Here is a 26,778-nt window from a genome sequence, read left to right as displayed (position 1 = left end):
TAATTATCACAAAACAATTTTTGGGCCAGTATATCGCCCAATCTGCCTTTTTCTAACACCTGTTTTTACACACTGTTTCCCCAAATCCTGGATTCAGAATCAGCATGTTTAAACACTCACTTACTACACTTGAAACTAGGATAGAATAAGATCAGCACTCTTCTTCATATCACATCAAGGCAAAACTGTCACAGCACACCCAGAGTTCACAACTGAATAACAAGTCACGGCCTGTTTACCCGAAAGTGATAGCTGAGATTTCCATTTCAAAATATGAGAGGAACGTCTGAAAACAACAGTAAAGAAAAAACAGTAAGAAAACAAATGAGCCAATCCTGACGCTCCAATTCGAAACAGTTTAACACATGTACATGAGTAAATATACATACACTGCATTTTACCACCTCCTTGTTTCTACACCTATTATATATATATATATATATATATATATATATATATATATATATATATATATATATATATATATATATATATATATATAATAGGTGTAGAAACAAGGAGGTGGTAAAAATTTTAGCAGAAGGACACCTTTAAAAACTCCTAAAAAAATAATATATATATTTATATATATATATTATTTTTTTAGGAGTTTTTAAAGGTGTCCTTCTGCTAAAATCCACCTTTTCTAATTCTATGTGAAATACTATAGATGTCTCTGAGTTGTATATGATGCTGCACATGAAACTTAACCTGTTCCTCAACCTCTATTGTCTACAGTAGCTAGAAAAAAAAAAATTCAGAAATACAAGTCGATCAGGAGAAGCATTGCGTCTACGTCAACCCGTGAATTAGTATTCATGGCCTCGCCCACCTTGGCTCGTGACTGCCCACAGGCAGAGCTAAAGCCAGGCAGGCACGTCTTGTCAGATAGAAGCTAACAGCGCTAGGAACAGCATGGCAGTTAATTCCTGTGTTATTTGTGCAAATAACTCATTAGAGTTATATGCTTTACCCAGTAATTCAGAGCTAAGAAACAAATGGTTAGAATTTGTCTATTCTACCGCCACCAGCGAAGTACAATTGAGACAGCTAGGTGTGTGTTTAAAACAGTTCTGTTTACACTAATTAAAAGTAAAAAATCCACCCCGATGTGTAAATATAGGTTTAAATAGGATCTACGGTGGATTTGGCAATTTACAGAGACTCTAAGACTAGGTTAGTGGCTGAACTGCACTTAGCAGGGCATTACACATGTTGTAAAGTAACATATGACATTACAAAGACTTTATTAAATGTCTTTATTTAAAAAATGTTTCTAACTGTTGTCCGTTTCGCTGGTGTCGCAGTGCTGTTAGCCAATCAAAGGCGATATGTTTGCATGTATAAATATTCATGAGCAAGAGCCGAAATCTTAATGTTTCTCCCCTCACTCCTCCACGGGACTAAAGCACCATTATCCTGGATCAACGAGGCACTTTTTTTTCGCAAAAAACAGCTCACAAGGTGGAGCAACTAGTAAGGAGTGTCTAATAGAGTGAATAACAGGGCTTGAACACGTGTTTAAAAACTCCAGCAGCACTGCTGTGTGTGACCCACTTGCACCAGCACAAAACACACTAACTAATTAGCCAAGCTGATTTGTTAACTTTGTTGGATTTTAACTGTAAACAGAAGCCATATTGACCTTTACGAGACCTATTCATGTTTTCCTGCCTCGGTCTCTGTTTTTGTAACCTCTTATAACCAGCTTCACCGAACACATAAGCGTCCACAACCAGCTTTTATCTCATTTATCTTGTGTGCTATTTTTATCGGCCCTGGGATGACGCTATTCTGGAGCCCTGACTGTCTTTTCTGATTACGGTCTGATAGCACTATAAAGAAAATATGTTTTATATTGGCCTGAAAGGACTGATCCTCTTGATATTGTTGCTGTTGTTGTTACAGAGAAGGACAGATAGGAATGTATTTTTGTTCTACTGTATATGACTGGAATGACAAATATTTCCTGGATCTTAATCTCAAACAGGTTCTGCATCAAACACTCATTTAAAACTAGTTTTTAAGGGTCTTTGACCAAGGCCCTTAACCCTCACTGCTTCCTGGGCGGCACAGCGATGGCTCACCAAAAGCATACTATGTCAGACTGCTGCTTCGTGATAAGCACTAAGAACTTATTGTTCTTTTTTAAAAATAAACAACTCTTTCCATGTCTTGTCTGTATACTGGTTCGTGCTGGATGTTAAAAATGTAAACTAGTCCCTGGAAAAACACATTTTGAGCACTGTTTGAACACTATTCCCTGTAATCAACATCACATACTGTATGAAAATATGAAATAAATATACGCCTTATTATTTTTTAACACAAATGAATTACAGCACCAAGGTTGACCCCAACTTCCACCACAATCTGCCTTGCCCCTGCCCAACACATGGATTTTGGTCTTAGTCCGCTCCCAAACAAACTCTAGAGCAGTTTGTTGTTGTGTAAATGTGATCTTGTCTTATTCCAACCCAGCTATCAAATATACTCCTTTTAATTGAGCTAAACTGCTAATAAGGCGCAGTTTAATCTGATATATTAGCCAGATAAATAAGCTATGAACAAACGCTGTCTCTGCTGCTCCATGATGTTTACACGTGTAGTAATGTGCAGCATTCACTGCTCACATCTGCGCTGCACGTTCCATTGAAAATATGGAAGCGCAGCAGCATTTTTAATCTTTTTTTATTTGCACAAATTTCTACATTTCTGTTTTTTTTCTGTCAAGATGGGGTGCTGAGTGTACAAATGGCTGCAATGAAACAAAGAGTGAAAAAATAAAAAAGGGTCTGAATACTTTCTGTACCCACTACATGAACATAAAACTATTTACACAGAATATTTTTCCTTAAATTATCACATATATTTTGGTGAGTAAAGCTCTTCTGTTTATTCTGTTTATGCTTAAGATTTCCAATATAGGCTTGGCTGTAATTAGGAGAATCTGTACCAAGTTTAAATGACATCTATGTGGCATTAATGAGGCATTTGTCCCCGCCCAATATTGTTATCTGTATCGAGCTAAACAACGATCTGCATTTAAAAAACATGGATCACTGATCAGCACATCTCTAGCTAGAATTAGTGCTGGGATATTATGGCCTCTATTTATTGAGTATTAATGAGTCAAAACAAGCATTCATGTCCACACCAGAGAGCGATGACGCTGCAGTTTTTAGAAATGATAGGATTTATTTCTAGCTAAATATATGCTTTATGTCACCGAGCTCAGTCCTCAGAGGGAAATGTTTAGAAAATATGCGTGGATTAGTCTATGGGAGGCACTGGTAAGACGGATAAACACTTCAGAATTAAGGAGCGTTTTCAAATATTTTAGTTTTAAAAAATTAAATGTCTGTATGTAAATTTTTTGGAAATTAAAACTGTAATTCGAATTAACCATATTAATCGTGAAAAACGGCAAGCACTAATTAGAATAATGTTGAAGACATTACAAATCGGGATTCTGTTACATTCACTGTAAAGAAATAATCCTATTTCTCTACAATTCAATTTCAAACTAATCCATTTTTCTTTTATTGGAAAAGCACAACAGGATGGCTAACAGAAACTGTTGCAGAAACTGTGAAGAAATTCTATCATCTCATGTCAGTAAAATGAATGTATCTCCATGTAAGTAAGACATCAACATGGAGAGAACCATCTGCTACCTCTTATTCTGATCCACAGTGAGTGGACACAGGGTTTAAAAACTCCAGCAGTGTCTGTCCCACTCTTAACAGCACAAAACAAACTAACACCTCATACTCTTCCACCACCACACCAGTGTCACTGCAGCACTGCCAGTGCTGAGAATGACCCACCATCCAAATAATTCCTGCTCTGTGGAGGTTCTGATAACTGAAGAACAGGGTAAAAAGAGCATAACAAAGTATGTAGAGAAACAGGGAGGGACGACATCATGAAGGAAATCACAGAACTACAAAATCCTTTAAACTGACTTAATTTTCAACTGCATTATTAAAAATGAAGTTAAAATATTGCTTGACCAGACACACAGTAAAATGCCCCCATCATAGTTGAGGAAACCTACCACTTCTTTAGCCTGCATCTGGGATAGGTTACACTGGTTTCTGTGCCAATCCAACCAAGGAATACCTACTCCGGCTCATAAACATACTGAATAGAATATGCTGCGTTAGACTAGGATTAGAACCAAACCCTACACATGCTTATAAGATTTCTAATGCTGTCACCTACAAACCAGAAGATAGAAAAGTACAAATCTGCCCTACATTACCTACAAATTTATATTTCACAAAAATGTGGTCTACTGGAACAGGGTGTCTATGCAAGTCACTGCTGACAGGCTCTACAACTTCAGCCCTGGTTTTCAACTTGGGTTTCCATGGCAGCCACAGTCGTAAATTACAGAACACCACAGAAAATGCCTCAGTTTTGGACACCTAAGCCGTTATACGCAATCAAAAACCACACTCATTGAAAAAGCAAATAAATGCACCCAAGCATGCAGTGTTCTCTAAGGCAGATAGGTAAATGATCGAGCTCCGATGGTCCAACGGACTAAGGCGCTGCCACTATGATTAGGAGATCGCTGGTTCGAATCCTGTTCATGTAGCTTGCCATCAGCTACCGGAGCCCTGAGAGAGCAAAATTGGCCTTGCTCTCTGTGAGTGGGTAGATGGTGCTCTCTCCCCACATCACTCCAAAGGGTGATGTCGCTCAGCACAAGGCATCTGTGTGCTGATTTATCAGAACAGAGTCGCTGCGCTTTCCTCTGAGCACGTTGTGATGCTACTCGGCAATGCTGCATCAGCAACAGTTGGAAAAAAGATGTGGTGGCTGATTTCACATGTGTCGAAGGAGGCATATTCTAGTATTCACCCTCATGGTGTGGTGGGGCATCACTAGTGATAGAGGGAGTCCTAATGAGTGGGTTGTGTAAATTGGGGAGAAAATGAATTACAAAATTAGAATTAGCCATTAGGTCTTACCAGAAAAGGGTAAAAAAGTACTTTCTTCACTACCCTGTTAAAAGGAACTCAGAGCCTACTTTAGAGTAGTGTACCACTTGGTGAGAGATCGTTGGCTGCTAGACATGCCTCTAAATCAAATCCAACCAAATTTACTTATATAGTGCTTTTTACAACTGATGTTGTCACAAAGTAGCTTTTCAGAAACGTGATTTTTGGAAGGACACAGAATTAGACAAAACATTGAATATAGAACATAAAGCCCCCAGTAAGCAACAGCGGCAAGTAAAATCTCCCTCAGAGCTGCAGGAGGAAAAAACATTAGGAGGATCCATAGCTCACATGTATCGTATTTTACGCACTATATGGCACAATTAAAATCCTTTCATTTTCCAAAAAATCAACAGTACGCCTTTTAATACAGTGCACCTTATGTATGAATTCTACTAGTCAGGTTGTAAGGCGCAGAAAAGCCACTCTGCTGACGTACAGCATTATACAGGAGTTTCAGTTTAGTTCTGCAGCACCAACGCTAAAGCAGTAATAGCATTAGCTGCTAACCGTGCTAAGCTCTAGTTCTTTCGTCATTTATAGTGCTTTTCCACCAACGTGGAACCGGCACCATTCTGGTTTGCGAACCTAATTTTGAACCAGTTCGCCGTGTTTTCACCAACAAAAGTAGGTTCCGGAACCAAGAACGTTTGTTTGCAGCGGGAATCACAGAATACTAGGTTCCTCAGCGTGAACCGTGACGACATCTGTGGGCGTGTCCGAGAACGCACGGTGGTCTGCTGAGGAAACACAGTATTTACTCGGAGAACTAGGAAGGAGAAACTCTACGGTGAACTAGAGGAGGATATATCTCGGGCAGGATATGTTCGCATAAAAGAGCAAGTGATAAACAGGCTAAAAAAAGCTTAAAAATGGAGTGGAGCTGGGCGGGGGAGTGTACCAGTGTTTTATGATGTGCTGGACAGCGTGCTGAGCAGTAGGTCAGACAACCAGATGACTGGGGGGCTGAATTCGGCCACATCAGCGGACCAGTGCAACCCTGACTCTCTGACTCCGTCCACACCAGCCAACAGTGCCTGTATGTATACTGATGTGATGTTTTGACGGTTCCACTTTAACTGGTGGAAACACGGGCCGGTTCGCTGAAAAGCACTGCGGTTCTTGTAGTTACGAATGGAACTGGTCCAAGAACCAGAGGTGAGTATATTAGACGGTAGTCTGCTGCTTGAAAGTGTTTTTTTTTTTTTTTTTTTAAGAATTTTAAGAGTTTTGTTAACTTATCTTAGCTTTGCTTAATTTAATTGGCTACCCCCCAGCACCACCCAGCAGTGAGACCTGCTGAATTAGAAGGAAAACATGGTGACACACCTGTTCCTTACTAGTGTCACATAATGCGCCTGATAATCCAGTGCAACCTTTGTATGAAAATAGACCAGAAAATAGACGTTCATTGAGAGTGTGCCTTATAATCCAGTGTTTCTTATAGTGCGAAAAATATGGTACCTTGTACTGTTAAATGTACTATCACATGAACTATCAAGGCTAATATATAAATGTTGCAATGTTGCTTAAAGACATTTTGATTTCTTGTCAGACTTTGAGAGGGGGCAAATAATTGGACTAAAGAAATTAGGATTTGCTGTGGTGGACACTGCCCCAACTGCAGGTGTGATGATCAGGAAAGCCATCATTTTTCAGCAGGATAATGCTCCACACGCAAAAACATTGTTTTGTAGCAATGTCTCCACCTGATTGCAACACTTCTTTGGCTTGCCCAGTCACCAGCTGTATCACTAATCAAGCATTCATAGGACCAGTTGGGTTGCCAGCTTCAACAAACTACAAGTGTGCAGGACCTACAGGCCCAGTTGCAACATATGTGGGTAATGTGCTATAGGATGCCATAGAGAAGCTGTATCTCTTCATGACCAACCACATCCCATCTTGTATTGTGTCAATTATAATTAGACACACTATATAAAGTTTGATTTGATTCCAACAACTCTTTTTTGGTATATATATATATCTGTTTTTTGGCAAATAATTAGGACTTCAGTCTGAAGCAACTTTGGACCAATATGTGTATCATACAGTCTGTAGTATAAAGACACTGATAACGTATCAGTCAGCACTCTTGCCAACACACATCAATGCACACATGGCCATCAAAAGTGTTCATACTCTTTGAACTCTATCATCTCATGCCAGTTAAATGCGTGTATCTCCATTTAAGTAAGACACCAGTGTGCAGAGAACCCACTGCTATCTCACAGTCCACTTCTGTCCACTTCAATCAGCACAACACACACTATGAACACACCACCACCACCAATCAGTGTGACTGCAGTGCTGAGAGTGACCCACTACCTAAACAGTATCATCTCTGTGGTGGTCTCTCCTGTTGGGTCCTTACCATTAAAGAGTGTAGAAACAAGGTGGGGCTTAACTAAATGGCCTGTCAGTGTATTTATACATATATACTACAGCCATGGTGTAAAATATTGACTCTCCTTCATTTCTTTTAGAAAATGCACCACTATTCACAAACATTTTGTAATTCACATGTTTTTACAGCATATTATCATTTTGGAGGTTTGGGTGAATGGAATTATGTAACTTGCACAACATACAGCACATAACATACATCATACAGTGTATCTGTGGTTTGTGTTCTGATTTTACCATAAAGTATCACCTCAACCATGTGGTAGATACAGGGATGAGTGATATGGCCCTAAAATGATATAACGATATTTCAGGGTTTCAATAAAATCAATAAAAAAACAAAATTCCAAGAATATACTACTGCAACAAAATGAATATAAATTGCATATGAGGTGATATATGGCACACCACAAATTGAGATTTTCACCAAAATTGTAACAGAAGTTGATCCAAAATCTGTCGTGATACTAGGTGAATACGGTAAGTGAAACTGGACAGATTAGAGCTTAGATCAAGCCCAAAAAATCCAGCCCGACTCGTCCTGAGCCCGTGCACGTTCAGCCCGAGCTCGAGCCGACCAATAAATTGTCCTTTTAAACCCGAGGTCGCATTATAGCCAACATTTTTTAAGTAGAGCATTAAAACTGAGCTTTTTAAAAGCTTTTTTGGGCTGTTTGAAAGAGCGAAATCTGATCAGAACGAAGTTAATTAACATTGCAACACTGAAGAAGCATAGACCTGTTGTTTAAGAAAAATATTTATTAATAACCGACCTACCCGTTTACTCTAATATGATTAAGCACATTTTTTAAGAATATAAAACACTTTCTGAACAAACTATTTTTCAAAACATAAAGCCTATAGCAAATACAGGGGTGATAGTGAAAAAAAATCCTGAGCCTGAACTTTTTTTTCCTGTTCCAACAGGGTGAGGAGGGGGGGGGGAGGGGGTTGTTGGGGAGGGACAACAGACTGCATATGTGACGTAACATAGGCATAAATGTTGACACATTATTCAAACATTTAATAGTCTGTGTATAACCTTATTGTCAAGTGACACATTTTAGATAACGTTTTCATTTTCATATTTACATTTTCTCCACTCTTGTAAAAAAAAGTGCACTTTTATTTTTTATTTTTCTACTGAGAGCTCTTCTTAAGATGGTGTCCTTGTGTAAAATAATGTAACTTTATGTTTCATAGAGATTTTTATAAACGTCAGGACATGTGGTCTTACTGTGAACTACAAATGAACAGAAGTCACATTACAGCAGTGTTTCTCAACCCTGATCCTGCATATTCTACTGCATATTAACACTGTTCTGCATATTCTACTGCATATTAACACTGTTCTGTATATTCTTCTGCATATTAACACTGTTCTGTATATTCTACTGCATATTAACACTGTTCTGCAGATATTCTTATGATTTTAGCCGATCTGATTCAGGAGTTTAGGGTTAAGCAGTTTATCAGAGCTGTGTGTGGATGAAACTGGTGAAACCGGTGAAACTGCTCACTTACAGGAAGCTGCAGTTCCTCATCCAACCACTAGTGGGAGCTGCAGCAGCACAAGCCCCCGCTGTCTTTACTCAGTCACAGCTACAGCCCAGCCACGGGCTACAGAGCTCAGCTCAGCCAGTCTGGAGCGTTTTTTTTACACGTTTTTTTTAAGTTCATCTGTGTAGGAAAAGGTTTTAAAAACGGATAATACAGCTCTCTACAGTTCACCTTTCAGCCAAAGCAGCTAACAGCAGCAGTTGTCACGGAGGCACTGCTGGGATTACATTAAAAACAGGTCAGTTAGCGCGCTGCTAACCTCATGATGTTTATAACTACGGAGTTTAGTGGACACACCACGGCTGCAAGGTTAGACTGTTGAAGGCTACTGAAGACTATTAAAGGCTATTGGAGGTTATTGAAAGGGTTATTGGAGCAGAAATCAGTAAAAGCTGGTTAGATAAGTGATTCACCTCCTCGTCCTTTACTGCGGTGAAACTGCGACTAGCGCTGTCACAGTGATGTTTATTTAACGTCATTAAAACAGATTTTGTCAGGTATTGTCTTATAAATATTTACACAGAACTTATATCTCTCCTAAAAAGCGTTTATTTTGGTCACTAACATTCATGTTTATTTATTAGCAGCGTAAATTACCAGTGTTTGCTTTGGTGTGGATGTAATTAGGGGAATCTGTACCAGCCAGGTTTGCCAGGCACCTGTGTGGCATTAATGTGGCATTTGGCCCCACCCAAGATCGGTATCGGCGATCGGCCCATCGTGGTGAAAGACGACCGGCGATCGGAATCGGCCCCAAAAACACTGATCGGTTCAGGAGGTGTAAAAAAGGAGGTGAATTTTGGCAGTGCATCTGCGATTCTTTTGCTCTCTGCCCGTTTCTTTCGTTTAGCACAACCACTTTCATAACTCCGCTTCATTTTCACTGTGACAGCTGTCACTCTAGGTGAAAATCAAGATCAGGTGAAAATCTAGGTGAAATGATTGTGGAATTGTGGAAAACACAATTTTAGTTCAGTGATCAGGGTTAAGAAACTGCTTTAAACTACAAACATAAAGTACTGTACTAAATTCTGACTATCCACTATCTGGCTTCTAGCTAATTAGCTATATTCATTTTCTCCTGTAATCCTAAACTAATAACGACAGTGAAATATGTGAAATAGTGATTAGCTGATCAGGTACAGGGCAAGTTGAACATTACATATATAGTTTATTTATTTTCTAAAACCTTGACTCCCTATCAAGCTAACTCACTAACACAGCTGCAGTTTATTAATCACAGTGGGTTTAATCTGTGTGCTGATACAAGAAGTGTATTTTTAACCAGCTATCAGAAACATATCATCACAGTTTACGTGTTTAGCCTACCGTTATCTTTTTTTGAGAAAAATCTCCGTATATCCAGATCTGTTTTTAAATCAGCTGAAGCTGCTGCGTCCGATCCCGCTGCTAAATCTCACAGCAAGGGAGGGGCTTCCCCCGCTCCTCCGCAAAAAAAAAAAAAAAACAGCAAGCTGATTGGCTGTTTCTACTGAGAGGCGGGACTTAATACCTGAACCGGCTCTATTTATTTATTTTATTTATATATATATATATATATTTTTATAGAGCCACGCTACGCCGGATTTCCGGCGCGGCGCCGGAACGCTATCACCCCTGCAAATATATAGCAATAACATCATTTACAATTACTTTCATTTACTCTAAACCAACCCGGCCCAAGGAAAGTGGTGGAAGATCGAGTCGGGCTTCGGTTCGGGTCGGGTTCGGACAGAGAAACTAAACTGTAGTAGATATTTTATGGAAAATAAGAACAGTGTGAGTGAATTTTTGTCTTTTGCTACAAACAGCTAAAAAGTTAAACCCTGATTGCCCATATGTCCCTAAACTAATATCACAATATTTCAGGGAATTTTTTTTTGTAATAATGATATTTAGAAATCTTGACTATATTATTGCGTACGATACAATATGGCATACCCCAAGGTAGATGCATATATTAAAAAAAAAAAAAAAAATATATATATATATATATATATATATATATATATATATATATATATATATATATATATTTGGGTCTAAAAACACTGCTTGAATAAAGCTGTTATGTAGCCAGTTATAATTGAATTTCAGTTCAAAGCTAAATGGGCCACTTTGTACACATCTTCCACAAATGAACACATGAATCTGTACAGTATGTCCCTTTGAACTGAGCTCAAATTGAATTACAGCAAGTCTAATGAACAGTGTTGTGATCTCTCACCGATGCACATCTCATCATCCGTCTCTGCGTCCCCTATGCACTGGAACTTGAATTCGTTCAGCGACTCGGCAAACTTCCTCTGAGCTGAAGACAAGTCTGCAAAACAGGTGGAGAGAAGTGTTAAAACAGAGAACTGCTCGGCTGCGAAAGAAGCACACATTTACAGATGCGTTCGAGTTGGTGTCAGAACCACATAGGTTTCAGTTCATTTTCATACATCACACTTACTCACGGCTGGCAGCTACGAAAGTAGAACACGATATGATCTCTGAAACTCTGTGTGTCAGAGAACCAGAGCGAAGGTAGAACCACAGATAGGAAATAGAAAAATGCAGAAAGCAAAATGTTACAAAGTGCTGGTGTACAGTAAGCTTAGTCAGTTTGTGCTGTTATACATACACCAAATCCTGATGAGTATTAACTATTATTAGTATTAACTGTTTATCCTTATCTGTTTATACTTGTACTGTCATCCCATCTTAATCACCCCCCATCACTACTGCACTATTGTGTTCTGTCTACGTATGTCTATTTGTGTCCTTGTTGTATTGTACATATAGTGTCTCCCATTCTGTCATATTATATTCATATCTATTTTCTGTACTTGCTGTTATTTTTGGGAAGGAGAGTAACGTCATTTTAATTCTCTTTATGTCCTGTACATATGCAGTATTGACATATATATATGAGTGATATTATACCCTGAAATATGGTGCCATATCACCCATCCCTAATTATCGCATCAGGGTACTACTTTTTTGCAGTTTTTAGCAAAAGAAAAATTCACACTGTTCTCATTTCCCATTCTATATCTACTAGACACAGATTATATCTGCCCAGTATCATTAACTTTAATCATTACTTTAATCCTGGATATATGGAGATATTTGGAGTGCATTACTCGTATCATGACATTCTAAATCATTGACGTCTGTTACAAATCTGATAAAATTATTATTTTTTAATATCTCAGTTAGCCATAAAATTCTAAATAATTTTTCTAATTCAGTGTTTTGTCATATCGCCAAAAGTATCGCTACCGTGAAAATACCATGAAATATTGTGATATTATTTTAGAGCCATATCGCCCACCTCTAGCATTGACAATAAAGCTACTTGACTTGACTTGATTATTCATGTTTTGACTTGTCAACTTCATTTCATTTGTTAATGTACAGTACCAATCTTCTCATTCAATTTTTTTTTTAAAGGTCTTTATTTAATTTATTTTCTACACTGTAGATTTATATTAAAGACATGAAAACAATAAAGGGACACATATGAAACTACATAGTAAACAGTAAAATAGTCTTTGTTCTCCACAATGCCCTGATCTAAACCTGATCAACTGAGATAATGATTTGAGATGATTCTGGATGAGCTGGAGCTTCACAGCGTGAAGAAAAAAGCAGGAACTACTGTTCAGCACCTCCAGAACTTCCTTCAAGATGCTGAGAAAACTATTCCAGGTGACTCTACCTCATGAAGACACTAAATACCAAGAGTGTGCAGATCTGTCCTCAAAGCTAAATGTGATACTTAGTAGAATCTAAAATATAAAACATATTAACACATTTTTGTATACAAAATGCAAAATTCGGCATGTGTTCCTGTAAAACTATAATGTGGTCTTCAATATTAAATTTTCAATGTAAAAATGACTTCTGCTAACCCTGGCTAGCACTGCTGGAGCAGCATTAGCATTAGCTGCTAACCGTGCTAAGCGCTAGCTCTTTTGCCATTCAAAAAGTGAGTATCATCAGCCTGTAGCCTATTGCTAACCCTGGCTAGCACTGCTGAAGCAGCCTTAGCATTACCCACTAACTGTGCTAAGCGCTAGCTTTTTCGCCGTTCAGAGGTGAGTAAATCAGACTGTAGTCTGTGTGTTTACCGTGTTAAAACAAGCTACTACATGGGACAAACTGCTTGCAAATGCCGCCCTGGCTTACCAGAAAACTCAGGGTTCCTCAGTGTAGCAATGTTGGACGGCATTAGCCACTAACTGCTGGCACTAGTTTTTAGCAGCTTATACTAATGCTCCAGCCTTAGTGCTGGAGAAACCTGGAAATCTAAGCTTACTGTAAATAAATAGAAGCACTTTACTCACCCAAATAAACAATTTTTAGTCGAGAAATCGTTTGACGTTATAAGAAAATGTTTTTTTAAGAATTGCAGTTTTGTTTACTTAGCTTATTTACCACCACCCAGTGGTGAGACATGCTTTATTAGAAGGAAAACATGGCGACACCCCTGTTCCTTACTAGTGTCGCATAATGCACTTTATAATCCAGTGCACCTTATAGTTAGAAAAATATGGTACCACTTTGTATAATGTTTGCAATTCCTTCTCACAACATTTTAAAAGACATTTATAATTTTAAGAATAATTATCTTAATCATTCTTGCTTGGAATTTGTACCTTATTTTAAGTAATTTGAACTTAAAATAAGCGCAATCAAGTTGTTCTGATTCTTGTGTCCAAAAACAGTGATTTTTTTGCTTGATTTAGGTGTTACTTCACTCATTTTGAGACTTTGCTATTGTTTTTTGTTAGAAATCTTACTAAGAAAATTTAGCTTACCCCATTGGCAGATTTTTTTGCTTAATATACATATATTTGTCTTAATTTGCATATATTTTGTCTAGTTTTTGCCAATGGATTTTTTTGCAGTGTAGTTTTGGATTAAACCAGAAACTATGCAAAGTTTTAGATTTTTTGTCAGCTGTCATTTTAAAGAAAGAAGTCAGAATATGACGCATGACTGACGTGCACTGTTTCATGCTAGTTTTGGAAAGAAAGTGTGTGGCCTCTGAGAGCCAAATGATCAGCACATATAATGAGTGTTCAGAGGAAGTGCTTCATCATGGTTAACTGCTCCTCCTCATGGAGTTTAGCATCATCACGCTCCCGGAAGCGTCTGCCCTTTGACCGCGGCCTACAACCAGTTCAACCTCCCCACGCTTCTATTCATTAGTATCGAGAGCCCTACAGTTCAGCTGGTCACAGATCAGTGGATCCGGAGGTGCTTTTGGAAATGTTGGTTTCTTGTTGCTCTCTTTCCTCACGCTGCCAGCAGCTGATGTGCTAGCGTCACTGAGGCCTAGCGATTTCCTGAATCTGTACAAAATATGCCTCTTTCTCATGTTTTCCACCACATTCCGTCTACTTTCATGAACATCTCACTCGTCAGCCAACTTCCAGTAGCTGACGCACAAGTCAACCTCAGTTTAATGTACATTACCATTCAAATTTAAAATGAAAACCTTAAATTCACTGTTTTTTATACTATTTAAAAATGTTCTGCACTGAAGATGAATACTAAAGTCATCCAAACTATGAAGAAAAACATATAGAAACTAAGTAAAGAATAAATTACTTCAAATATGACTTCAGTCAATCCGAAAAAATTCAAGGACTTGAACTGAAAATATTCTCAAGTGCAGTCACAAAGACCATCAAAACACTATGATGAAACTGGCTCTCATCAGGACAGGTCCAGGAAAGGAAGTGCAAGAGTTACCTCTGTTGCACAGGAAAAGTTAATCAGAGTTACCAACCTCAGAGTATTTTTGGTTTGTTTAACACTTTTAATTTACTACATAATTCCTTATGTGTTACTTCATAGTCCGGATGCCTTCATTATTCATTTCCAATGTAGAAAAAAAAATAATCGCACCACAATAAATGAGAAGGTGTGTCCAAACTTTTGAGTGCTACTATATGCTATCAGCATTGACAAAATTCTTTTCTTAAATGAATGTTGCATTTACATGCAGATAATATGCTATGCTATGATATGACACAGATCAATAACATTTGTATTAAAACAGAAACGCATAGTTTTTTCTCTACTTCCTTCCTGGACTACCCACCTCTGTGTGTAAGTCACTATAGGTTTACATAGGATCTCCGGTGGATTTGGCATTTTACAGAGACTCTAAGACTAGGTCAGTGGCTGAACTGCACCTATCAGTGCATGTCACATGTTGTAAAGTAAGATACGACAGAGCAAAGACTATTATTAGTGTAAAAATGTCTTTATTTATAAACGTTTCTAACTGTTGTCCGTCTCGCTGCTTCAGCAGTGATGCTAGCCAATCAGAGGGCTATATGTTTGCGTGTATGAATATTCATGAGCAAGAGCTGAAACCCTATCGTTTCTTCCCGCCCACTCCTCAGCTGGACTAAAGCAGTGTTATACCAGATCAGCGGAGCACTTTTTTTCACAAAAAACAGCTCACACGACATTCATTCATACTAGAGACCACAACTAGACAGTTTAAAATTATTTAAAAAACGATGAAATGAGATCTTTAAACTATTATGAGCAACCAATGTGCCTATATATTTTCATGCAATTCGAACAGACCATTTTTTATACATTACTAATCAATACTTTGTTTTTGAGTGCCGATACAGTACTGCAAAAAAAATAATAAAATATTACAATATATTGATATTTTTAACACCCATAAAATCAAATGCACTGTATTCTTTCACGTGGGAGATTCACATCTCCACACACCACAAAAGTGCCTGTTCTCCAGGCCTCTTACTCCTAGCACTCCAGGCCTGCATACTGGCAGAAGCACTGAGGTTGGAGATTTGGACTGGATGCTACAGCTCATATGAGCTCAAATCCTTCAGCCTCTATTCACCCCTTAAAACAGAGGCTTTGTAGCACTCCCCTGCAAAAAAACTTAATCCAGCTTGAGTTCTCTGGCGCGGAATAAGGAAAGAGAGCAGCAGGCGTTGGAGGTTTAATGGATTTCAGTGAAAACAGAGGCTGATGGACTTTGAGATGTGGTAAATTCTTCCTTAAGGCTCCTGTCACGGACGCGGCGGTGAATATCATGGTCTGATACATGAGCTGGGAGGTGCAGGAAGTGCTGGTAACTCCTCTGTGTGCATGAAACACAGTTAGAGTTGGCATATTGATACTTATGAGTATTTGTAGTGACACTAGAGAGAGTAAAAATATCCATATGTAGTGTTTCTTACATTTACTATAACATTAATTTCACTGCAGACAGCCTGAACACAAAATAATTAATGTTTTATCTGATCAACATGTAGTTTGTTACTATACGTTCAATGCAACAAGCCTAAGCTGAGCTCCTATGATTTCTGAATCCCTTAGAAGGCAATGCATCAAGAAATATCCATCTATTTGACATCAGCACAAAGGTCAAAAGGGTTGGAATAGAGCACACAGCACATCCCATTAAAAGAGCAAAAAATATGAATGCATTTAAATGCATTTACATGGGTTATGCATATCGTATCTCTACACCCTGGCTTTACTGTTTTGCTTTTTGACATTTTTCAAGCTAAAATAACTTTTTACTCAAAAAACATATAATATCACAAACCTGCCCTCCCTCAATGAAAACCTCTGCACGTTCTGATTAAATTTTCTAAATTGTAAATTGACTAAATTGTAGATGAGCTTTTTTTCACCTTACAAGTAACTGTTTTGGTGCTTTTTCTGTTTTCAAGCTTAAATATCTCCAAACAAACAACTTTTTAATAATAATAATAAAACAGCTAATATCACCAGCATGCACTTACTCACTGAAAACTTCTGCAAGTGCTAAGTAAACTGATTAAGATGACTAAATTGTAGATGGGCTTTTCTCACACTACTATAAGTCTGGTCCAGTGGCGCAAAAAGGGGGCATGCAGGGGCGCTGCACTAGAGCGGGTGCCAAATCAAAGCCCCAAATAAATTTCCTCTCCGGAGAAACAGCCAATCAGCTTGCTGGTTTGCGGAGCGCGGTGGGAAAGTAATGACAGGACGCTGACGATTTCAAAACGTATCTCTCTCTCGCGCAGGTACTACATTTGCATACACCCCAAAAAGTATGTAGTTGCGCCCTGGTCTGGTCTATATCACCGATATTGGATTGAATAGGTTCCATGTCTAGAACAGTAAAGCTACTCTGATGAATTACAGAGATAAATAAGGGAGTTAGCGCTGCTAACCCTGACTGGGTAGTGCTGCTAACCGGGGTTGGCTAGTGAAGCTAACCACGGCTGGCTTTGCTGCTAACCGTGGCTGGGTAACCCGGCTAACTGCGTTGCTAACCAGGGCTGAGTATTAAAGAATTACAGTTGTGTTTACCTAGGCACTTCCCCCAGCTTCCCCATTACAAGGGAATCATGGTGACACCCTTGTTTACTTACATTTACATTACATTTAAGGCATTCAGCAGACGCCCTTATCCAGAGCGACTTACAACAGTGCTTCGTTCTTACTTCAAAATATCCAGAGCTAGTTTGTAGACTAGGATCAAGAGCCGAGCTGTACTGGAAGCTCTAAGAGCTCTTGGTACAGATCTGGCTTTGACCATTGCCATCCAGTAGGAAGGAGCTGGTCCGTTTTTTGGCCTTGTAGGCCAGCGTCAGGGTTTTAAATTTGATGCGGGCAGCAACAGGAAGCCAGTGGGTGGAACGAAGTAAAGGAGTCACATGACTGAACTTTGGAAGGTTAAAGAAGAGTCGTGCGGCCGCATTCTGAATTAATTGTAGTGGTTTGGTGTTTGGTTGCAGTAGTCAGGTCTTGACAAGAGACTGCACAAGCACCTGATTTGCTTCCTGAGACAGAAACAGTCGAAATTTTTTGGATGTTGTAGAGGAGAAATCTGCACGAACGTGTCAGATTTGCATGTAAGGATGTAAGGATGTCTACACTTCAATTCGCTTAATGCGCCTTATGTATGAAAATAGACCAGAACATTCAGTGAAAGTCGTTCCTTGATAGTGCGCCTTATAATCCAGTGTGCCTTATAGTCCATAAAATACAGTATATAAACTATATTTCTTAGCTAGGAGTGAATCAGCCTAGAAGTAGGCTGTTCTCTTACTCTTAGACTGAATAGTCAAGTTGCATCCAAGAAACTTTAAGGAAATATTAAAGTGTTAAAGACAAACTATAACCAGAGATGGATGTTTGAGGGAAGAGAAGGAAAAGTGAGCCAACAAATTGCACGGAGAACGGTCCAAACAACACAGCGAGAGCAATGACCAGCAGTGTGTCCAACACTGCAGTGCCAACGTGACGTAATGCACAACCCTTCAAAAGCCTTTGTTGGTGCTTCAACATAAACACTGCAGCTGCAGCAGCTCCAGCTCATCATTACTGAAATTACTCCACAGTTTGGATCAGCAGATGTGGGGCACCGTTTAAAGCATTTCTAGACCTTGGACTTGACCCCTGAAACAGATCTCTGAGTATTACTGAAACTCAATCCTCAAACCGTTTAGTGAGATGTAGGCCTAATTCCTCAAAGTGCCCTGGTGTAAGCCCCAGGTCTCGAATATGGAGCTTTGGCATGGCTGTTCTCATCACCAGAGGGATCACTCAGAAGAACGTTGGCCAAAATGTATGTATGACTCACAATCAGCCAAATCAAAAGCACACTTCAGGCATGCTCAAATCCCCATGTGTAAATACTTTCCAATACAAATGAAACAAATATGAATCAACTCGGCAGCGAGTTGGCTGACCTGAACGTTTTTTTGGGGTTTTTTTTTGCAGCTTTTTCTCGAAACACGTGAACTTGTCACAGAACATGAGAAACAAGGCCGTATTTGGACGCTTGTGGAGCCAAAAGAATACGTAATCCCATAACAGAACCTAAAACGTAATTACAGCCCTGCTTGTCAAAAACTGATGATTTATTACTTTCAGGGAAAAGCTTGAGAACAATGACACCTGTATGAGTTGTGATATACAGCTCTGGAAAGAAATAAGAGACCACTTATAAAAAAAGTCTCTTTGATTTTACCAAATTGAAAACCTCTCTAATATAATCAAGAGGAAGATGGATGATCACAAGCCATAAAACCAAGCTGAACTGCTTGATTGTTTGCACCAGAAAACCAAACTGGCATAAAAGCAGTATGTAAGACTGGTGGAGGAGAATATGCCAGGATGCATGCAACCTGTGAATAAAATTTTTTTTTTATCATATTCTAAGCATTTTAAGCATTTATTTATTTTATTGTTAGTAATAATGGCTTACAGCCAATGAAAACTCAAATTGGAATATAATATAAGACCAATTGGTACTTTTGGCACATTGAACAGTTCTTCATAAAAGTTGTCAGCAGAGGGAAGCATGAAGTGCTGTAAGATTTTCTGGGAAAACAAAACTGCACTGACTTTAGACTTGATAAAACACAGTGGATCAACACCAGCAGATGACAGACATGACTCTCCAAACCATCACTGATTGTGGAAGCTTCACATTAGATCCCAAGCAGCTTGGACTGTGTAACTCTGGTCCCTCGATTTCCAAATGAAATGCAAATATACTGATGATCCATGATGGTTTAGAGAGACATGTCTGTCATCTGCTGGGGTTGATCCACTGTGTTCTATCAAGTCCAAAGTCAATATATATACTGTAATATTGTATTAAAGTATTGAATAATATAGATTTTTGCAAATGTTTCTCAGACAATTTATCATGTTTGAGCACGTGTCTCATCACTATAAGGGTTTATTCTCAAGTGTGCAGCAGCAGAGAAAAGAGGACGCTGTGGTTTTGGCACTCGAAATTCCCGAGAGGCCGGAGGACGGATAGCAAAGAAGTGACAGGAGCTAAAAATAAGCCGTCAGTATTGGCTGGCCCAGGATTTTCCCTGCTCTAGCGTCCTCTGAATGCAGAATTCCCCGTCATTCTTCTCCTCCACTGTCCCCTGCTTCCTGCTCTCGCCGACACAATGGTGCTGTCCTAGCCCCCGGAATACATACTCTGACTCACAGGCCAACAACACAGGAAATCAAATAAAGCAGCCAGCAGCCTGCAAGACGAGAGAATTCCTCTCTCTCTCTCTCTCTCTCTCTCTCTCTCTCTCTCTCACAGCAGAATGCTAATACTTCACCACTGACAGACAACACCAGCAAAGGGCAAATTTGATAATCTCATTACTTTGCAGAACTCTGAAAGGAAACAATGAAAAAGCCCTTAGAAGGACATTTCCACAAAACCATCAAGCAAACCAGGCACATTAGCCATCTTTCAGTGCTAACTGCATTAGCATTGTTTGTTTGAGCTTGCCCCGCAATGCCAAATTCTGTCTCTGTATGAAGTAAGCTCGGCCCTGAGGGACAGAGCGAGGAGGAAACGCTGCGAGTGCCGATGTGTGAGACAGTGGAGACAGTGGAAAAGCTTTAAAGAATGTTATCTCAGCTCCTCTCCTGCGGGCCCTGCTTTCGGACGAAACGTCAAGCTGGTGGTGATGACTGGAGGCCAGCCGCCGTCTGCTGGGGCCTTACGCTGAGCCGCATGAAGAATGAGCAAGAAAGAGACATCTCCATTCAACAGGGTGAACATTTCCAGTACATTCAAATTCAATTCAGCAATGTTTAACTCCAATCACCATAATTCAATTTCAGCTCCTATAACTCCAATCAGAACAATCTGATTATTGTAATTCGATTCTACTGTGTTCACTTCTAAGTCTGAGATTTATTTTATTGCTCTGGAAAAAGAAAATAGCCTTTAGAACTTTAACAAGCGTATTGGATGGAGGAAAGCCTTTATCTTTTAGTTTGGTGCATCATGGGTTCATTACCTGTTTAATTCTCTGATAAGCTTCCAATGATTCTGCCTAATGATTAGGTTCCATTCATTTCTTTATTCACATTTTTATCATTCATTGCAGTATCCGTCAGTTCTGTTTGTTGTTTTTGATGCTGACCAATCGAGAGTGTCATTCATAATGTCTTATTGGCGTAATCCAGTCTGCATCAAGAAGTGCGTGGATTCTGCTTTCCTGAATTTCAAATTCATGCTCTTTCATGCATAGTACAGCGATTCTTATTTAAATTCAGCTGCATGTCATCAAATTAAACAGGATTTTTTACACTCTTTGTAATAAAATGAGAGGTTGGGTAAGTGTCTTTTTAAGCACTGATGATATCCTTGATATGCTTATTGTTGATCTACTGAAAAAATGATCATGATATGATACATCTAGCATATCGTTGTACAAACAAAACAAAAATTGCAGATCAAAAGTACATTTACATGCAACAAAAACAGCACAAACGCTTAGCACTTCAGTCGCTACCCAAGCACCCCAGGCAGCTTTCATATTCGCCTAATTGAAAGTAAACCTACTCACTACTATATAGGCGAGCTTTCAACCAAGCTTTCAACCTTTCAATGGACTGAGATAGTATTTGTTCATAGCTGTAGTAATGATCAGGGTAATAAATCAAGTTAAATCGCACCTGAACAGCTGTTTAGCTCAAAAATGAGTCAGTTTTAAGCAGAAAAACACACAACCCTGCCACACACAAATGGAGCTTTACTAACACTCATTCTCTGTTAACATCTGGATTTTTTAAATAGAATAAAGTTAACACTTTACATTGTAGAATCACCCAGCCTTGCTCAAAAATGTCCCAGTCATGGACTAACGGGCTTCAACTACTTGCAATCATACTCATGAAACGCATGGAAATGCAGTGAACGCAGTCAATCTAGCATTGCACATGCTGGTCAGCCAATAACGCGAACATTCCTTGAGTACTGCTCTGGCCTGTGCACAGACAGGTTCATGGAATATTTGCCGAGCAGATTTGCAGAGCATGGCTGAAGCCCAGGCCTCACATAACTCAGCATCAGCTGAGTGAGAGAGAGGCTAGAGCGTCTCCAGTGACCAGCATGGAAAAACGGTTTGCAGTTGCTACGCATAGCCCATCTGTTCAATAAAACAGACCCGACTGTACTGTACTGAAGCTGTGCTCGAGATACAGGCTAACATCAGCCAGCTGGGTTTTACAACAAATCACACGGTGAAGAGACAGTTGTCAAAACTCCTCAAAAATATGGCCTGAAATCGCAAATCACAGCAGCTTGAGCATTTTATCTTAAAACGGAAACACTGTTGGGTTTATATGGATTCAAACTTGGTAGCTTTAGATCGGAAAGTCTTGACCCTTATCCCACAGTCTTTTTCCTCAGCAAGCGCCACAAGAGGAGCAGAGTCCTAACTTCTAACGAGCGAGAGAGAAAATACAGGTTTCACGACAGAAGCCAAACAGAGCTGGAAGCTTTGACCTTTCCAGATGCTTCCCAAGACACAGCTTTTCATGAAAAACACAAGAACCACAACAGCGGAGCAGACGTCCCGGGCCACACAAAGAGAAAGAGAGAGAGTGAGGAGCCAAAGCCTGGTCAGCAGCTTCACCATCCAAACACAACCACTGTCCCCGCAACCACATCAACAACCGGCTACTCCGAGGCAGCGCTGACGGGCTTAACTAGACTGGCACGGCTTATTAAAAGGAAAGAAATGCTAATGAAAAATGTTGCAGCCTACAAGCTACGGATTGCTTCCTCATGTTCTTCAAAACACGTCCCAGAATTAAATATGTCGCTGTTTTTGCTTCATAATGGCCCTTACGTCATATGCTAGAGCCGTCGCACTTCTTAACTACTGAGGTGGAATGAACTCAAGGATGGGCATAGAAATGTAGGTGAAGGGGTCCAAACGGCTGCCACTATGGTCGGAAGGACGCTGGTTCGAATCCTGGTCATGCAGCTTGCCATCAGCTGCCGGAGCCCTGAGAGAGTAAAATTGGCCTTGCGCTTTATTTGGGTGGGTAGATGGCAGTTTTTCCCCTCATCACTCCTAGGGTGATGTCATCAGCACAAGGCGTCTGTGAGCTGATGTATCGGAACTGAGTCGCTGCGCTTTCCTCCGAGCGCACTGTGATGCTACTCTGAAATGCTACATCAGCAACAGTTAGAAAAAGAGATGGTGGGTGACTTTACATGTTGGCCTAGCTAAACTAGGAGACTTTATTTAAAGAAAAAAGAATTGCATCCTCATCTGCCTTTGCATTCATTTGAACTTGAGTGACATCTTTTTTTTATCCATAGGGTTTAATATAATGTCAGTCCACCCTTTGCAGCTATAACAGCTTTCAATCTTCTGGGAAGGCTTACCACAAGGTTTAGCCCATTTTTGACCATTCTTCCAGAAGTGCATTAGTGAAGTCAGACAGTGATTTTGAATGAGAAGACCTGGCTTGCAATCTCCACTCTAATTCATCCCAAATGTGTTACATCAGTTTTAGGTGCTCATCCAAGTTGAGAGCATGAAACTGTCCAAAATTTCTTGGTATGTTAAAGCATTAAGAGTAATTTTTTCTGGAACTAAAGGGTCAATCCAACTCCAAAAAAAAACCAACCCCACATCATAATCCCACCTTCAACAAACTTGACATTTGGCACAACGCAGTCAGACAATTACTGTTCTTCTGGCAACTGCCAAACCCAGACAATATCCACTGGATTGCCAGACAGAGAAGCATGATTTGTCACTCCAGAGAACACATTTCCACTAAGTCCAATGGCGTCATGCTTTACACCACTGAGTCCAGCTCTATACATTGCGCTTGGTGGCTCAACAGACATTTATGGATAAGGTTTGGCACTGCTGCTTCCAACACTCTGCGTTGTGCTTGGTGGCTCATCAGACATTTACAGATAAGGTTTGGCACATCTGATTTAAAAGGATGTAGCAACATTGCTGATAAGGAAAATGGAGTGGACAATAATGTTTGTTTTCAGGCCTGAGTGAATCATACATATTTCCACTGCTGTATGCATTTGAATGCTAAGTAATTAAAGCATTAAAAAAACATCTGACAGTGTTTTCATTAACAACTTGCATCAGAAACCCTCACAGAAGGGGAAGCTGGAGAGCAGAAGGAGAACGGATGGTAGTTGGCTGCGTCTCAACAAACAATTGGAGCTGCTCGCTTCTCTTCCCTTCTCTCTGGAGTCAACTTCATATAATTGGTCACAGTGGACCTGGCCCGTGCTGTTTTTGGGTCAATTTCACGCCGCTGCAATTGCTGCTCCTTCAGATTGAAGTCCGGTTGATAAGTGAAGGGAAGGTTATACTTCGGTCCTGAGCAATATAGCTGTACAGTTCAGTTATAGGACAAGAAAGTAAAGGATGGCTTGATAGGTAGCTAATGCTAACCAGCCACGCTGATACACACACAGACAACTATTCAAGCTACCCCAAACACACCTACAATATACTTGGGGCAATATAAGTGACTTGTAGCATGTCAGTGTAAATGCAGAGAGATTATCAAGTGAGTTTTTATGCCTGATTTAAACAACTGAGACTGAATTGAGAGATTCTGGTAATATAACATTATGTTTTATTTGTTGTTATTCATCATATTACTGGTTTCTTTGTGTTTATGTATAACATTTCCATATACAGCACATTTGACTGAATATTGGTTGGCACTAAAAGATGGAAATGAGTATGATTGCATATACTCTTCCAGAACTGACACATCCATATCCTTACAGAATCAGAAGACAATGACCCTGAGCTCCGTAATACTCTGTGGACAGGAAGTGGGATGTGGGCAATAGAAGGGCACGCTTCCTCTCTGCACCGTCAGCATCTGCAATGGCGTAAGCAGTAAGAGCTGGAACGGACTACAACAGGATAGCATGACGAGTTGCTACAGCAGGATATGGTCACTTAGCTTTCCCCTTGAAATTCCCACTGACGCGAGTCTATGAGGTAATAATACATTTGTTTCCTGAAAGTGTAGCTTTGTAGCTTTGGGTTCCCCAGCCACCCTGGTTTGGCCAAAAGCAAGGAGATAAAAGAACGACCCACTTTCCTTTCAAACAGAACATAGCCTACACAAAGCCTAATGTGGCAGTACCCTAGCAAAGCCTTAATACTGCACAGGTCAGGTCTGTTTATAACACTAGAAATTATTATAGCCTTGCTTGAGGACCCTTATGTTTTTACAGTGTCTGACATAAACTTGTGAATATGTAAAATATTGTGCCTCTTGGGGGAACACCACTAACCGGATACCCCTTTCAAGAGTACACCTTTTAGCCACAGTACAGCCACAGTGTATATCAGATCACAGTAAAGGTAGAAAAGATAACTAATGACACTGAGCTTCACAATGCAGTTTGGCATGGGAATTCTTGGCTTCTTCTGTTGTTGCTTGGAGTTAAACAAATACAAGTAAAGTACATTTCATCTCCACTCATCTTAATCAGATTAAAAAATATCCTATACTGGTGGTTCTGTTCAACCTTCAACCGTTGGTTAACATCCATGTCAATGTAAAGGATACATATAAGTATATGGGCTTCTTAGCTTTCGCCACATTAGCAGTGAATTTGCATTTTTAAAGTCTCATCTGACTAAAATGAAACACATGAGGCTGTATGTTGACTCTTTAACAGTATAAATACAAGAGTACACTCTAAACAAAAATCACTTTTACATGAGCACCCTTCCTCCATTAACTCAAATACAATGTCTGACTAAGAATTCAAAGATATTAACATCAACAACAACAAATTATGAATTATTATGAGCTCTAAATGGTTTAGATCAGGATTATGTGCATTAAAATAATCTCAGCAATAAAGCTTATTGTATCAGGCTGCCATTAGGATGTAATTAGGGGCACATTCTGGATCACTTAGCAGGCAGGCAGACAAAATATGCAGAGGAACTCATAAAACAAAATAATACTTCATATCATATAGCCGCCACCATGTTGAGGATTCTCTTAGGGTTAGCCAGTTAGCTAGCTTGCTTGCTAGTTAACACTAAAACAATCTGTGTACAGTTCTGAATGGAAAGCTCAGTTTGTTCAGTTAGAATCCCTTCTAGATAATTAGCTCACTGTAGCTTAATTACATAGCTAACAAATTAGTGCCACTTCCACCAGTAGAGAGCTTTTCCTTTGAAATTTTCGACTTTCTTGACCTTTTATGTGTTTCGCACATTTCCACATTTTTAAAGCTTTATTTTAATCACTAAAAAAAGTACCGTATTTTTCGGACTATAAGGCGCACCGTATTATAAGACGCACTATCAAAGAACGCCTATTTTCTGGTATTTTTCCATACATAGGGCGCATCGCATTATAAGGCGCATTAAGTGACACTAGAAAGGGTGCCTATATCAAAATGAACAGGGGTGGCGCCATGTTTCCCTTCCCCCACGGGGGGGGGGTGGTGGGGGGGGGGTGTCTTGCCGGTGGAGCGTCTCAGTATACAAATCTAGCTATTTCAAAGTCAAACGAGTGCTGGATATTAATCTACACAGATTCCTCTCCTGTGCTTCAGTTTATTTACAGTAAGCTTAGATTTCCAGATGTCCACTAAGGCTTGCTGCACCAGCGTTAGCATAGCTATCCGCTAGCACGCTAGCTAGTCCCCTAAACTAGTAAAGTTAACCCAAACTTAAACGACAGCGTTACACTGAGTAATCCTGCGTGTTCTGGTAAGACAGTGAGATATTAGCTAGCGATTCGTCCCCCGTAGCTTGTTTTAACACGGTAAACAAGCAGATTACAGGCTGATAAAACTCACCTCTGAGAGAGTTAGCGCTTAGCATCTAGCTAATGCTAGCCAGGCAAAGCAGCACAGACTTACAGGCTGATAACTCACCTCTGAACGGTGAACGCTTAGCGATTAGCATCTAACTCTAATAATACTGCTCCAGCAGTATTAAAAGTACTAAATTTAGATAATACT

The 26,778-nt window shown here is 39.6% G+C and overlaps 1 protein-coding gene across 3 annotated transcripts in view; it reads right to left on the bottom strand.

Annotated features, from left to right (window-relative positions):
- Nucleotides 1–26,778, bottom strand: part of LOC103037817 (rho GTPase-activating protein 26) — a 182,792-nt gene that overhangs the window by 97,691 nt on the left and 58,323 nt on the right. For all 3 annotated transcript variants that reach the window (XM_049466306.1, XM_049466305.1, XM_049466307.1), the window contains exon 2: nucleotides 11,206–11,301. In XM_049466306.1, the coding sequence (XP_049322263.1) occupies nucleotides 11,206–11,301 (96 nt within the window). The remainder of the gene's footprint in view (nucleotides 1–11,205; nucleotides 11,302–26,778) is intronic.

This window comes from Astyanax mexicanus, chromosome 17 (assembly GCF_023375975.1).
Source record: "Astyanax mexicanus isolate ESR-SI-001 chromosome 17, AstMex3_surface, whole genome shotgun sequence".
Lineage (NCBI taxonomy): Eukaryota > Metazoa > Chordata > Actinopteri > Characiformes > Acestrorhamphidae > Astyanax > Astyanax mexicanus.
The sequence above is the reverse complement of the archived record's forward strand: the minus strand, read 5'-3'. Positions and strand labels throughout refer to the sequence as shown.